At 58.4% G+C, this 15,545-nt stretch overlaps 4 protein-coding genes across 4 annotated transcripts; all 4 read right to left on the bottom strand.

Annotated features, from left to right (window-relative positions):
• Window positions 1-3,095: 3,095 nt before the first annotated feature.
• Window positions 3,096-3,307, bottom strand: CONPUDRAFT_37131 (uncharacterized protein; the record flags this gene model as incomplete). Its single annotated transcript, XM_007771519.1, has 2 exons — window positions 3,096-3,137; window positions 3,200-3,307. Coding segments are annotated over 2 exons (150 nt in total), but the record flags the coding sequence as incomplete, so codon positions are not given.
• Window positions 3,308-5,480: 2,173 nt separating this feature from the next.
• On the bottom strand, window positions 5,481-5,737 carry CONPUDRAFT_43119 (uncharacterized protein; the record flags this gene model as incomplete). Its single annotated transcript, XM_007771527.1, has 2 exons — window positions 5,481-5,644; window positions 5,707-5,737. Coding segments are annotated over 2 exons (195 nt in total), but the record flags the coding sequence as incomplete, so codon positions are not given.
• A 5,705-nt stretch (window positions 5,738-11,442) lies between these two features.
• CONPUDRAFT_58772 (alpha beta-hydrolase) lies at window positions 11,443-13,030 on the bottom strand (the record flags this gene model as incomplete). Its single annotated transcript, XM_007771592.1, has 7 exons — window positions 11,443-11,746; window positions 11,826-11,968; window positions 12,087-12,267; window positions 12,375-12,461; window positions 12,573-12,700; window positions 12,759-12,841; window positions 12,862-13,030. Coding segments are annotated over 7 exons (1,095 nt in total), but the record flags the coding sequence as incomplete, so codon positions are not given.
• A 628-nt stretch (window positions 13,031-13,658) lies between these two features.
• On the bottom strand, window positions 13,659-15,226 carry CONPUDRAFT_126342 (uncharacterized protein). The gene has a single exon (XM_007772034.1). It carries the CDS (start codon window positions 15,080-15,082, stop codon window positions 13,916-13,918), a length of 1,167 nt encoding a protein of 388 aa, XP_007770224.1. The 5' UTR covers window positions 15,083-15,226; the 3' UTR covers window positions 13,659-13,915.
• Between the last annotated feature and the right edge of the window lie 319 nt (window positions 15,227-15,545).

The following is a 15,545-nucleotide window of genomic DNA, read 5'->3' as shown; positions in this document are numbered from 1 at the left end:
ACGCCAGGAAAGGAGATCGGTACCGTTGTAGATACCGCAGATCTGAGCAGACGTGGAGAGGGTAAGGTTGCCAGAAGTAGACATGTTGATGAATCTGGGGTAAAGATAACGTCAGCGTGGGTACACTTGACGGATTACATCATGCCCAGGCGAGTCCGCGGTAGACTAGCGGTCTAGACCTCCAGAGCCGCTCGAGACCCGAACCGGTAAAGGTGCATGGGTTCTCACGGATGTGGAATGGGCCCTTCACACATGATGGGAGGGTGTCCCCTTTATTCCCACTCGCCCTGGATGAACCAGAGGGCGAAGGGGAAAACCGCTTCGGATGAACTGTCGCGGATTTACTCCCCCCATGGCATACTAAGCCGCCTTGAGGTACTAGGCTCCGCCGCGCCCCGCGGGGCTCATAACCTGACAAAGGACGATCGCGAGTATAGCTGAGAAGTCTATAAGAGCACGAACTCACCGGGCAGTTAGTGTTGAAGGTTGAGTTAGTAGCTTGGTAGCTGGTAGGCTGACGATGGTAGTCGTTCGGTGGAAAGAGAAGACTTAGATGATATTCATGGTAGCGACTGTATATATATGACAGGAGCGTGTGAAGTCACTACCGTATGCGTAAAGCTATATAGTCCGAGTCCCACGGTAATGTAGGACGGCTACGTAAGCTACATGACGTGACTCATGCGATGAACGCGGAGTCACACGGATGCAATGGAGGCGCTAATACTACCCATAGGATACCTAGCGCCGTGTAGACGTGTGCAGCGGTATTTACTTGTAGACCTTATGGAGAAGGAATACCGCGTAGTGCGAGGGCTTCTGGATGAACCAATAAAGCCACAAAGGGTCGAATACTAGACGTAATTCTGACACCAAATATATCTCGCTGCTCCTGGAGAAAGCACAGGAGTCTGAAAGTAAGAAAACGGACCTCAATAAGGTAAGCATTCTTATTGGTGACCCCCCTAAAAATCCTTAACCTAATAAATCACGCAGGAGTTCAGGAGAAAAACAGAGTACCGATATTTCTTTATTCCTATTGACATGCGGAACCCGATAGGCCGAGTTTCTCATGGGCAGTTGAAGCCCATCTACCATCCTTACATTGACCTGGGAATTCTCAAAAGCCATGCTCACCCGCATTATGTATTGTATGATGCGTACGCGAAGTATTCGTCTCTGTCAGCTCTTCAAAAGCATGAGGTGCAAAGCATCCTACAGCAAGTCCTCACCCAGCAATATTCCTATCTCTCCATGAAGGAGCATTTGACATCGCCGCTCCCAGGCCTCGGTAGTCAGTGCCTCAGCGATATGGAGTATATCTGCCAAACTTGGTGGAGCCCTCACTAGTAGCATGGCTTCATGTGACTCATGGGTCGAGATGGTGAAGTAGAATTCTTAGAACAAATGTTCTGTATTTCCGTCGAATAGGCAGTGTATGTAGTATTTTATTTGATCAGCTGTCTGTAATGCTACAATTTGAATCTGATAAAACATAGCGGAGCGGAGCATTCCAACTTCCGAAAGGTACAGTTAGTAGTAGAGGAAGTGACCAGCCATGTGTTGCTCACTGCTCCCGTGTTCCCACGTTGCTAAAACGAGTACATGCAGTGGCGGTGCGCATTTCAAGTCTTCTTGCTTTCGACATTCATCATGAAAAGTGGAAGAAAACGACCCTTCCTCGAAAAAATGACCTCAGACACCTCCGGCGACGAGCTTGACGGTGATTATGCTTCTACAGATCACACACCATGTGCAGGACCCAGAGAAGGACTCACTCAAGCACACCACCACTGTCCTGTCACGAATGCTTATGCCAACCTGAAAGCATGCCGATTGCTTTCTCTGAACACGAATGATAAATTGGTAAGGTACCTCACCTTCTATAACTACTATGGCTTCATCAACTTCTTCGACAGCTCACGAGGCTTGAAGAGGCGTGGGGCATGGGATGGACTCGTTTGAATGTCAATAGTCCTTTCAACACTATCCTGCGTAAGCTAACGTTCAGTGGGAATGTGATAGCGTCTGATCTCTTCCCAATCAGTCAGCGCAGATCTGTGCGAAAGTTTTGAGGAAGGGCGGTGGTTTTTTATCCCTGAACGAAATATAGTAGAAGCCATTCATGATCAGGCTAGACATCGCATGACCAGACCCGTCAAAGTCAACAAGGTGAGGTGAGCAGAACTGACCATCAACGGGAACAACTCATGACAAGCATTCACTCTAGTATTTCCGACAGCAATCTCGACTCTTCAAGTACCACCTTGTTCCACGCGAGAGCATGCGCAGCGAGGTAATCAGCGTCGCTCCTTCTAGGGGTGGTGTGCGGGCGATACACACGTATCCATATGCCACCCTTGGGCCCATCACAAGTCACGTCCGGCCTCATTTTGTGGTCTGCAATATGGGTGAAAAGCTGAATTACAGCGCTGAATGTGAATGGGCTGAGATGTATTTGTCCATGAGCAAGATAATGGCGTTGCACTCCTCGCACTTGAGCGGGTTTGAAGTGGAACAACACTTGGGCCATACGGCAGCAACGTACGGAAACTGGACCATGTTTACGCCTCCATGGACGTTCGCGCGGCAGTCTCGGGCGTCCAAAAGGTTGATACCTGTTCCAAGGGTACTTCCCAGTCCAGAGGGCTCCTCCGACTCCTCCGACTCGGAGGTTGGTTACAGCTCACTATTCGAGTCTTCTTTCTGAAGAATTTAGTGCATCGCATGATAGGTAGCAGAGAAGTGAAATGTCAATTTTCACGAAAGTCACATTAGAATAGCAAATATACAATCAATCAAAACGAGCTAGTGGTAATAACAATTTTTTGGGCGGACTCCAGAGAAAATCTAGTAGACATCGTAGACAATAGTACGTAAGGCAATAAAAGAAAGAAAGAAATCTTATTACGACGAAGCCTCGTAGGAGAAGCTCGATCAGGTAGCACTGTGCGCAGCAATACGCTGGGTCATTTTTGAAAAACGAGAAAGGGAACATTCGATTATTGTATAGAGTTCGAGGAGAGTGCAGGAATCTATGAGGCGCCAAGTCGCTCGTTCACCCGCTGCCGGTGTTGCCGGTTCTTCAGGTGCACCTCAAAGTTCGAGAGCGAATCGCCAGGGCCGGGGGTATATAGCTGCACATTCGCATCTCTCCATCAGCCTGCGCCCAAATCAAACCTCGAGAGACTAAACGCACCTTGCCAGGACAATCCAGACACTTGATCCTCCACTCGGCAGGCGTCCCGGCCTTGGCGCTCGGCTTGCGCAATATCGCCTCGAACTTGTCGTCCGGCCACTTGGCCTGCATACTCCGTATCGCGCTCGTCAGCCACGCTGGCGTCTGCGCCATCCCTTTGTCATCAGTCTCCCTCGTATGTCCATTTACTCAAGAAAACAAATTCAGACGTACCGCACTCGAACGCGTCACGGGCGTGTCAGGCGGTCTCGACGACGCAGATCGGCCTCTCGTCGCTGGACTGACGCGACCGGCTCCACCGCCGTTGACGGAGAGCATCTGCTGAGCGAGCGGCGCGTCTGACACGCTTGACATGCTGCTTGGCGAAGCGGCCCTCTCGTCGTCGCCTGGTCCTGGGGTGGCGTCGACCAGCTGCTGCGAGCGCGACGACGGTGTTGTGTCTATTTTGGGGCGAACAGGCGTTTCGGGTTCTTCGGTGACCGCATGAGACTGCGGTCCACGCTTCTTACGCGCTGCATTGGCCTTGGGCTCCCCGTCGCGCTTGGCGTTCAGGTGATAATCAGGATCGGTGTTGTAATCCACCGGTCGAGGACGACGATGACGATGCCAGTACTTCCCTGTAACATCGCGCCGCCATCAGCAACCCACTAATTTCGTAGTTGAACGAGGAAAGAACTTACCACAATCACCACACTGGGACTTGTCTCCCAGCGGGCCCTTCCTTCTGCCAACAGCAATTGAATCGGGACAACCGCAGTTGGAGCAATGCCACACGCCATCGATCATATTCGCGTGCTGCCCGTCGGCGAACTCCTTCTCCTTCGCCTCCCTTTCGAGCTCCTTGGCACGTCTCGCGAGCGTGCGACTGTCGGGCGGCTGCACCACCACAGGCACCACCATCGCTGGCGGCGGATCGTTCTCCATCGGCGGACCAGCGGGCAAGAGCGATGCATCTGCGGCAGTGGACGGCGTCGGCGCATTGACATGCGCACGCGGGTGAAGCAGGGTCTGTGGATACGACGGCGCCTTGAAGTGCCCCTTCACCTTCTTGTCCTTCTGCGAGGCAGGCAGCTGGGCAGAGAGCGGCTGCGCAGCTTGGGTTTGCATAGGCATGATGGGTGTGCCGTTCTCGCTCGCGACCATCTGTGCGATATTGGCTGATGCGGCGGCAGCGGCAGCACGACGCGAGGTAGGGGCGTTCGCGGCGACAGCCTGAGCGAGGACCGCCGGGTCGAGCTCGGGGAACCCGATGGCGGGCGTGCGGTACGTCCTGTTCGGCTCGCGATCGGGCAAAGTGATACCACGCCGTCCACGCGTGTTGCGCTTCCGCCGCTTCGTCATCTCGCGCTCGCGCTCCTTCTCGCTGCGGTCGATCTCGCCGTCGCTGAGATAGTTGAGCAGAGGCGTGAACGACGACACTTGGTCCATGGTGCGCGCGCCAGACGCAAGAGAAGGGAGGAACGACATGCGAAGATCGTCGTCCTGGATTGCAGAGCCATCGGATGGGTGACCAACGAGGAAGAGCGACTTTTGGTATACTTGGACTTGTTCCCGAATGGCATGCGCGATGGCGGTCCTGCATTCCCTTGCATCAGTTTCATGTCAAAGACCTATATAAAGAAACCTACTTGAACTCCCCACCAAGACCCAGCTCATTCGCATACACATCCGCAAACTGCTCGGGTGACGAATCGAGGTTATCGATGTCCCACTCGAACTGGTCATCCAGCTTCATCGAGCCGACGATAATATCGAGCTATATCCCACGAGACCGAATCAGCCTCCGAAATTCGATTCGACGAACCACAATATATAAAAAACGCACCTTGACCAATATCCGCATATCCTCAAGCACCTCCGCATGATCCACCTCCATCTCATTCAACAGCAACGCCTTCTCCTCATCGTCCTTCATAATCTTCACCTTCACATCGTTCTCCTTGCCCGTGCCCTCATCCTCGGTCTTCACGACAGCATCAACAACACCCATCACCTTTCGGCGCTTCCTGGCCCTGCGCGCAGCAGCAGCCGCACCGAGCGCCTCCGCACGCTCCCTATTCCTCCTCCGCCAGCCCTCCCACCACTGCACAGCTTCGTCGTCCAGCACACCTTTACCAACGCACAAGCCCACCTTGGTGTCTTCGCCGTCGTCTTCATCCCGAGCCACGCCGTTCGGGCCTGCACGGGCAGACGTATTCCACTCGCCGTCCGCGTCTTCGCCCTTGAACCGATCAAACACATCCCCAAGCGGCAGGACCGAAGAGACAGTAGAAATAGGCTTGACAGCGTCCGAAGAATAATACTCCGCGTCGAGGGTGGCCGTGTGCGCCTTGTAGTCGCTCAGCTGCTCCTGGATCGATTTGGTGATGAGACCGTGGTAGCTCTGCGCGAGCGCATAGTCCTCGACGACCGTCTGCGCAAAGTGTTCCGGAGTGATCACCGGGTCTGTAGAACACACGAGGCCATTAGAACGAGGAAGGGATATAGGTGCGGCAGAGAAAACGTACCGTTCAAGTTCCAAACGAGCGTATCCCTAAACTTCTGATGCTCCACATCGAACTCCAGCCGAATCGGCACAAGCTGCTCGGGCCTGTTCGCATCCTCGAGCGCAATCTTGCCCGGCCTATAACACGCATTAAGCGTCCCATCCCTCAACCAAAACAACAAAGAATGAAAAACACATACACCCTAATCCCCTCCCTCTTCGGCCCCTTCTTCCTCCCATTCAGCCCCATCTGCCCAGGCGCAACCCGCGGCTTCGGATACCGCACATCAAACTTCTCCTGCTGCTGCTGCCTCCTCTGCGCAGGATGCTGCATCGCAGCAACACCCGCCATAACAGCGCCATTGTACTCGCGCTCCCACCACGCGCCGCGCGCCGCCGGGCCCGCGCTCTTGAGCTCCTGCGCCATGCGCGCCTGCTGCGCGCGCAGCAGCGCGTCGTACGCGCCATCGCTCGCCATGAACGCCTGCATCTCCGCGACCTGCGTGTCTGTGAGGGGAGGAATCGGGTTGCTGGATGGTTTTTTGGTGGTCTGCTTTTTGAGCTTGGACTGCGACTTCGGTTTCTTCGAGTCGGCGGTATCGTCTTCATCGGCTTCGCCCTTCTCCTGCTCGTCGTCCGCGTCCGCCGCGTCCATATCATGGTCATCGTCTCCCTCTTTCTTCTTCTTCGCTTCCTCTTCGTCGGTCTTGTCTTCGATCTTGACGCCGTCCTCGTTCTTGCCGTCTTCGCCATCGATCTCCTTCTCCTCCTCTACGTCGCCCTCGGTTCCAGGCGCAGGAACAGGTACGAACGTAATACGCGTCACAGCTGGATCCAAGCTCGCCAAATGCGCCGGCAACTTGGACCCCCCACCTCCCTGCTGCTGCTGCGCCGCGCCGTTCACACCCGCAACGCCCGCGCCCGCACCCGCTTGCACATGCGCATGCGCACCGGGCATCCCGTTGAGCACCGCGCCGGGGACAGGAGTACCGTCCTTCCTCATGGGCACACCGACACCAACATTGGCATTGACGTTGGGCAGACCCACAGGCGCCCCAGGCCGCGCAGGCGACGCCGAAAGACTCGCCTGCGACGACTGGCGCTGCATGCCCGGCGGCGCCGAGATAGACGGCATACCGCCGTTCATACCCATAGCCAGGGGCATCATGTCCGCGCCGACGCTCTACGCAACCACACCCAACACACCACCAAATAATCAGTCATCCGCTCGCAAAAAAAAAAAAAAAGCGGAGGAAAGACACGCACCTGCTCCCGCCCAGGCGCAACACTCGCCGACCTCTCTCTCTCTCTCTGCTGCTGGCCCTGCTGCTGCTGCTGAGGATGCCCCTGCTGAGGATGCCCCTGCTGCCCAGACACCCCACCCATACCCGGCTGCGGCCCCATCCCCATCCTGCCCTGCGGCATCGCCGGCGGACCCATCATCCCCGCCCCCGGCCCGTGCCCAGGAACAGGACCGCCGTAGCCATGTCCATGACCGTGCCCGGGCGCGCCGTTCATCCCCTGCATGCCGCCCATGCCCATGTTCATGTTCATGTTCATGTTCATGTTCATACCCATGCCGCCCCCGATCCGGGGCGACCCGGCAGGGCTCATCTGCGGATGATGGCTCCCAGGCGTTCCGGGCGCTTGCTGCCCTCCCTGTCCTTGTCCCTGCATCTGCGCTTGTCCTTGCACCTGTCCTTGAACCAGACCCTGCGCCTGACCAAGCCCAACATGCTGCTGCACAAGCGGCGAATGCTGCGCCTGCCCTTGTCCTTGTCCTTGCATCTGCCCTTGACCTTGACCTTGACCTTGCGCCTGCCCTTGCCCTTGCGAATGCACACCATGCACCACCGCCCCACCCACACCCGCCAGCGGCTGACTCGGATGCCTGCTCTGCGGCCTCACACTCTGCGCCCTCGACGACGGCCTCGTATTCGTCCCCCCTCCACCAGAAGCAGGCATCGGCATCGGCGACCCCATCCCGCCGCGCATCGGCATCGGCGACGCCGCAGAAACGGGGCCGGGGCCGGGGCCGGGGCCGGCAGACGCAGACGGCGTAGACGGGACAGAAATCGACGCCGCGTGCGCGTGCGCGGGCACGCCCATATTGCCGCCCATGTTCATCTGCGGATTAATGTTCATGTTCATCGCGCCCATGTTCATCGCCATACCACCCATCCCGCCCATCGCACCACCCATCGCACCACCCATCGCTCCCATACCTCCCATCCCTCCGCCCACATTGCCCATCCCTCCGATATTGCCCATCCCGCCCATATTCATCCGCGGATTCAGATTCTGCCCCTGCCCGCCCATCTGCGGCGACCCGACGTTCATCTGCGGATTAACACTGCCCATCGCACCACCACCACCACCACCACCACCACCGCCCGAAGACGGATGCACCCCGCTCGCCGTACCCGGCCTCTGAATCGCGCGCGACGACGGGCGCGGATCGCCTCCCCCTCCTCCCTGCTGCGGTGCGCCCTGCTGAGCCTGAGCCTGCGATTGGGGAAGCGGCTGCGATTGGGGAAGCGGCTGCGACTGCGACGATATAAGCGGGGGACGCGGTGTCCCCGCGCCCGCTCGACCTGGCTGCCCCTGCCCCTGCCCCTGCCCCTGCCCCTGTCCTTGCTGGCCAGGCGCAGGCGTAGCCGGCGCACCGGGGTGCTGCTGCTGCTGCTGGCTCTGTCCTTGACCTGCCCACGACGAAAGCATCAGTACATCACGATCCCGACAAAGGCAAATAAAAATAAAAATAAAAAGACCGTACCTTGTCCTTGTCCCTGCGCCTGCGCCAGCGCAGCAGCAGCGGCAGCAGCCTGCTGCTCGCGCTGCTGCATCATCGCCCGCTGCTGGTGCGCGAGAAACTGCTGCTGCTGCACCGGGTTCATCTGCTGCAGCCGCTGCAGGATGTGCGGCGGCAGGTTCGCGAGGTTCAGCCCGGCGAACCCTCCACCGCCACCGCCAGGCATGCCTTGTCCTTGTCCCTGTCCACCCTGCGCGCCTTGACCTTGACCTTGACCGGGGTTCCCTTGCTGTCCTTGACCTTGCCCGCCCATCCCGCCGAACGAGCCGCCCATATGGCCCATCCCGGAGGCACCAGAATTGGGATTCATCCCCATGTTCATCCCGCCCATACCTCCCATCCCCTGCATACCGCCCATCCCCGACATACCGCCCATACCACCCATCCCTCCCATCCCGCCCATCCCCATACCGGTACTAGCCGATCCCTGGCCCATACCCTGCATACCGCCGCCGCCGCCGCCCATGTTCATCCCGCTCATACCCTGACCCATCCCGCCCATCCCACCCATGGGACCCATCGAGCCCATACTGCCCATAGACCCCTGGCCGTGCTGAGCATGCTGCGCGCCACCCGTCTGCTGCTGCTGAAGCAGCTGCGCGGGCGTGAGATTGAGTCCACCGCCCATGCCCCCGCCTTGGCCTTGACCCTGGCCCTGGCCGCCGGAGCCGGCGCTAGCCATGAGCTGCTGCGGCGAGATGGACGATCCAGGCTGATGATGATGCGCATTGCTGGGTGTACCGGGAGCGAACGGCGCGTGCTGCGCGCCACCGCCTTGCTGATTCTGGTTCTGGTTCTGATGTTGCTGCTGCTGCTGCTGGTGTTGCTGGTGTTGCTGCTGCTGCTGGCGCATCTGCGCCTGCCGCAGTGCCATCATCTGTGCCTGGGAAATACCCTGCCCGCCCTGCCCCCCACCGCCGCCGCCGCCGCTGCCGTGCATCTGCATCGCGTGCGAGAGTTGTGCGGGGTTGATGCTGCCCATCTGGCCTTGACTCATGCCGCCCATCCCTCCGCCGCCGCCGCCACCGCCCATCTGGCCCATACCACCCATACCGCTGATGTTGCCCATGCCGCTCATGCCCATAGCCTGGAGCTGGGCAGGCGAGAAGCCCATAGTGCCGCCGGGAGGATTGGGGTTCGGGCTCCCGCCGGGGTTCTGTTGTTGTTGTTGCTGCTTGAACGCAGCGAGCATGGCGGGATTGATGAATCCTCCGCCGCCTCCGCCGCCTTGGTTGATGCCGTTCATGTTCATACCTGTATGCACACGCATCGTGTTAGTATTAGAAAACAATGCGTGGTGTAGGATGGACGGCGCGCACCTTGGCCTCCGCCCATATTCATATTCATACCGGGGTTCATGTTCATGCCGCCGGATCCTCCTCCGCCCATAAACGACATGGCGCGATGGTATCGGGGGGACGGGGCGAGATATGCACGCCTAGCGTCTTCGTCGTTGGTTCACCTGTGGGTAGACGCCGGTGTTAGTCATCACGGGCCAGACCGAAGCGAGGGGAGGGTGTCGCGAAAAAAACGCGTGGTTCTAGACGGGATGGAGAGACGAGGAGGGGAAGAGGGGACGGACGCACGGGAGGAAGAAGGGCGTCTGGATAGTGGGGTGGATGCGAGCGGTTAAAAAATACAGCAGGGCTGTGGAAAAACGTGTCTGGGGGACAATTGAGTATATGCGGGATATGGGGAACGGGGAGGGGAGCGGGGGACGGGAGTAGTAGAGGGACAGAGAACTGACTTGTCTGGATTGATGTGTTGTGTCAGAGGACGGGGATGTGAGTGTGGCCGTCCCAGGAGGAGGCCGTCGTCAGGCTGCCGAGGGGAAGCCGCGTGCACCGCAGTCGTCGAGTATATGCGGGAGAAAGAGAGGGGGGACAAGAATAAAGAAAGGGGAAGGGCGATGTGCTCGGGCTGGTCTGGCCCGGAAGTGGGAGATGGGACAGCTGGCCTCTCGCTCAACGTCGTCGCGGATTCCTCTCTCCCCGTCCCCCAACCCCCACTCAACAGACACGTCACGCGTCACGCATACACCGTTACATACAAGTCACATTGTGGCTGCCCACACCACACCGTCTCGGCCAAGCTCATCTCTGCTCCCAGTCAACCGTTCTCAGCGGGACAAACGGGGGGATGGATGGATGGAGGGGAGAGGAGGTGGAAGGGGAGCGAAGAGGAGGACGGAATGTGGCTTGTAGCTATCATTATGGCTCGATATTGCAATCTTAGATTCCCAGACGCCGGCCGATTCCGCCGCCAGCTCTCCATTGCCGCCGGTATACCACAGTCCATCCCCTATCGACAGCAACCATCCTTTCTTCCTTGCTATAACAAGTCATACGTGCCAGGAAGCGATCACGTTTCTTCCACGACAAACCCACTGCGATGCCCAGCCAGTCGGTCCTCCGTCCCTCAAATGCTCTCTTGAATGCCGTCACATTGTCAGCGTTTCATAATACACACTCACCCCCTCCGTCGGGAAGCATTTGCATCCTTCTGCCATACCTTCACGCGCGTACCATCGCCACTCTAACCTCCCTCGGCGATTACTCGAAGATCAGGGCGACGGGCTCAGCACCCACTCCATCTTTAGAACTCTCTGGCTGCACTACTGAACTTCCGGCGTACTCGTACTAAGAAGGCGTTCATTTCCCCCTGCTTCGTTGAGGTCACGGTCAGCAGAATGGCTCATCCACTGATCGCCGCGTTCTCCTTGCGGTCCACCGCTCACCCCATCTCTAGTCAAATCACTGCCATATTGCGGCCACGGTCACGGGCGAGTAACTTTGACGAATAAATGCGCGAGAACGCATGATTGACACATCCAGGGTAATACGCGACACCACAGATTCTTCAATTCAGCTTGCCACCCCATCCTCCTCCAAACTCCCTCAAGTTCCCTCCGCCCATATTCCCTCGAACTCCCTCCACCCCACCTCCCTAATTCTCCAAATCCTCAACCATCCCACCCACCAACACACACCTCTCACCCTCCTCCCCCAGCTGCCTCTCCGTATAGCTCCCCGACGCACTCGTGCCGTTCCGCGAGTCCTGCTGCATCTCTATCCGCACTGCCTGCCCACCCGACCCGTCGGCGCCGTACCCATCCCACGGCGGCGACATCGCGAGCTTAAACGCGTTCGAGTCCCCCGCGCGCACGAACGAGAGCCGGTACGCGATCAGCTCCGCTGCGAATGCGAGCTCGACGGGGGATTGCGGGGTGACTGTCACTGTGCCGTCCGCCCTTCACGTTACGATCGGGATCACAAGGAACGAGCCAGTGTCACTGTTGTGTCCAGGCGACACTTGCGCTTGACGCGTACCCGGTGTTCGACCCGCGGAACACCATCCAGTTCTCAGCAGCATGCCCAGCGGCATCCGACCCGCCTGTTGGGTTCGCCTGGTTGTACGTATACGTCCACGTCTTCACCTCGCTCTTCGCAGCCGCCCCGCTCATCACCTCTCTCTGCATTCCGCATCATATCACATGGTCAATGTCAGCTGAATCCAAACTTAAATTTCCCACAGCAATGGAGATGCGACAACGGAGAAAACGCGATTGAAGAGACAAGGAAAAAACGCACCCCACACCGCAACTCCGCATCGCCCGTCGCGAACTGCATCACCTGTTCCGCACCCGTAAAGTCGTCGGCGGGGTACGCAGCGACAATCGCGCCGACGTCTGCGTCCGTGATCGCGGGGAAGAAGCTCTTGAGCGCGCTGGGGATGTCGGTTCCGCTTGAGAGTGTTTCGTTGGATGTTGCGCTGATTGCATAAGTTCGCAGGGCACGATTGTGTGGACACGGTTATGAACTGAGGTAAACATAGATTCGTATAAGGGAGGGAACGGCGGGAGGAAGGGAGCAGCGCACCCGACGATGAGCGGCGCCTTTGCAAAGTCCCCGGCCTGGAACAGCGCGCTCGGGTGGTCTGTGAAAGCCCAGCGCAGGCTCGAACAGCTTGTATCCACTCCCATTGCTGGTGCCGATTCAGAGGACCACACCGAGTCGAGTCAGGCTGGGTTGCGTTGTATCGGATCAGCAACGAGCGACAAACAGCGGAAGACCCACAGCCCGTTCGCCGCATCCTGCGCCTTCCCCAGCGTCACCATATCCGCCTTCCCCAAAGACCCCACAGTCTCCTCCCTCGTCCGCGCGCCCCCGCACCCCGCCTGCTCCGCATAGAACTCAAACCGATGCTGCCCACATCCCCACCCCTCCCACTCAGCAAAGACATAACGCACGAAAAGCACACACAACAAGCGCCCGCGGCCCCGCCAACTGCGTCCGATACACGCTCTGCGCAATACCCTGCCCAAACAACCCTGCCCAACCAGCCCCTCCCGCCGCCCGTCGACACCGATCGTCATGCGCAGCGCGACAGACGGACGCGCCCGCGCTCTCGCGCCGTTGATCGTCGCCCTCGTGCGGTCCCCGCCGACTTTGGCGATGCACGTCTGCATCCAGCAGAGCGCTTGGATCTGGTCGAGGAAGCCGCTGTTGAGGTCGCCGCGCGAGGCGCCGTTTGCAGATGCGGTGCCTTTCGCATATATATATACAAGGTGCCGTTTGCAGGAGAGGAACGGAAAAGTGTGCGGGTGCGGGAAAAGAGGAGGTGGGGAAGTCGGGGTGCGCGAGGCAGCCGCAGGACGAGAGAGGCGATGATAAGTAGATGGATGCGAGGACGACGATGGGGGACCGCGCGATCCAGGGCCCGGGGTCAAGCGGCCAGCTTGCGGGGTGGGTATCAATTTTGTCCGTTATCCCATCAAATAGCTGATTTCGACTTCATGCTTGCTTGCTTCTCCTCCCTCGGTCCACGGTGGTCGTCGCTTGAGTCATCACCCATATCTCCACATCTTCTTCAGAGTTTTCGTTCATTGCCGGGCTGGTATCCGTTTCTGCCGTGTTGCTTTTGGAACATCAGGGATGGATACCAGAGCGACAATGGTAAGGACTCACGCTCCAACATCCCGCATATACTGGCACCGACGCGGCGAAGCCTTACGAGAAACTCGATAAAGAAAGGGTCGAACTGTAGCGTCACGATGAGGCATGTCAAAACACGGGGGGAGGGAATACTTGTAAGATGTCGGTCAATTTTTTTTTTTTTTGCCACACCCACTCATCGTCAGTGGCACATGCACGACAGTCATAGCAAGTCTTGACCATGGCCATTTGGAATACGGCTATATATACTACGTTCCACAGCTGCCGTACTATGCCACGGAACAAGCTCTAAAACGTGCATTGATCCCAAGAAACCCAAAAACCTAAAGCAATGATGAAAGACACACGCTATCTACAAGCCCAATGAAAAGCCCATAAGTAAATACCTGCCCCGATGAGCCCGAGTCCACCAACGTCACCTCACATCATCCTGCACCCAATCCCTTTCCCCTCGGACAGGCACTTTACTCCCAGGACACCTTGATCAACGGCGTGCTATAAAAGCCCACACCATTAATCACATCGTTCTTCGTGTACGTCAAATACACATCGTTCGCGCCGTCCTCGAACCCGCCGAGCGCAGGGTTCGCCTGCAGACTATACGCGCCCAGCGTCGCGTTCCCGTTCTCCGCCGAATAGAACTGCACCGGCGCCGCCCACGGGCCCTCGGGCGCCGGCGCCGTCGTGACGAAGAAGTCCGCCGAGACGCTGATCCCCGCCTGCCCGATCCACACGTAGCGCTCCCACGGCGGCGAGAAGAAGTACGTGCCCTGCCCGCCGGCGGACGCGTTCGGGACGTTGATGTCGCTCGCGTTGAGCGACGGCGGGGTCGGCGTCCAGCTGCCGTTCTCGTAGAACTGGTACTGGGTCTTGTCCTCGATGCTCCCGACGGGCACTTTGGCGAGCGCGATGGTGCCCGAGCTTCCTTTTCCGTAGAGGTACGCGGTGCTGCCGTCGGCGGAGACGATGCTGCCGTACGCGCCGTACGGGACCTGCTCGTCGGCGGCCCAGAACGCCTCGTCGACGATGGTGACGGCGGGCAGCGCGTCGTGTGCTGCGGAGGGGGAGTACACGACCTTGTAGAGCGACGTGTCGGGGTCGGGCGCGAGGTCCGTCAGACTGTCCGTGATGTGCGCCTTGCGGATCCACGTGTACGCCGTGACGGTGCCGTCTGCGGCGGTGTTGGTGACGAGCGGCGGGGTGTCCGGCCAGATGGCGTAGCGCGTGCCGTCGCTGCAGCCGCCCGCCGAGTTGTCGTCGCACTCGTCGGCCTGCAGTGGGTAGAACGGCTCCTCGTTGTTGTTCCCGTACATGGGGTAGGTGCTCCCGTCGAGGACGGGCAGCCCACTCGAGTCGAGGTCGCTCCAGCTGGCGGTGCTGCTGATGACGGGAAGGGTGGGGATACCGTCGGATCCGACGGGCTCTGTGTCACGACACGCCCAAAGTACTCTCCCGCCGATCAGGGATGAGCCGCACGAGTCTCGGTCCAGCGTAGGGTCGCTCACGACGCCCAGAACTTGGGGTGTGCCACTAACGACTGGGTTAACAGCGGCGACGCGGGGTGGGAGGACCGTGGCGGTAGAGGTAGCGGAGAGGAAGAGGGCGGTAAGGAGGGTGGCTGAGGAAATCATGGCAGCAAAATACTCAGTGACGCGAAACAAGGGAGAAATGGAGAAGCTGAACTAACCAAGTCCTCCAATACATATACGATTCAGAGTCTCCTACAAGGACTCGGATGCCCGGGTGATGTCCCGACCATAGCGGGCATGTAACGCGAGCACATGGAAAAAAAGATATAGCTGTGTCAATGAGCATGCTTTGGTGTGATCGACGCAACCAGGCGTGGCTGAAATACATACAGGCTTTGATCAATGAGCGCGCACAAGTAGGCACAGTACATTCTGCCAGCACTGCCGCAAGGTACGGCGATCCTCGGCGATCACTGAACTGTGTATATCGTTACCAACGAACGAGGGTCTGGTGCATTGGATGATTCTGACGCTGAGCCCAGGATAGGAGCTAATAGCGAGTTTTGGTGTTAGGACATGCATTCACGGGTGCGACAAAGGAGGGGAAGTCAGAGAGGTTTCTATC

This window comes from Coniophora puteana, assembly GCF_000271625.1.
Source record: "Coniophora puteana RWD-64-598 SS2 unplaced genomic scaffold CONPUscaffold_8, whole genome shotgun sequence".
Classification (NCBI taxonomy): domain Eukaryota; kingdom Fungi; phylum Basidiomycota; class Agaricomycetes; order Boletales; family Coniophoraceae; genus Coniophora; species Coniophora puteana.
Note: the sequence above shows the minus strand (reverse complement) of the source record. Positions and strands in the feature narration are given on the sequence as shown.

Coding starts and splice junctions, on each gene's coding strand:
- CONPUDRAFT_126342 (XM_007772034.1), bottom strand. CDS start 15,082: ATGATTTCCTCAGCCACCCTCCTTACCGCCCTCTTCCTCTCCGCTACC.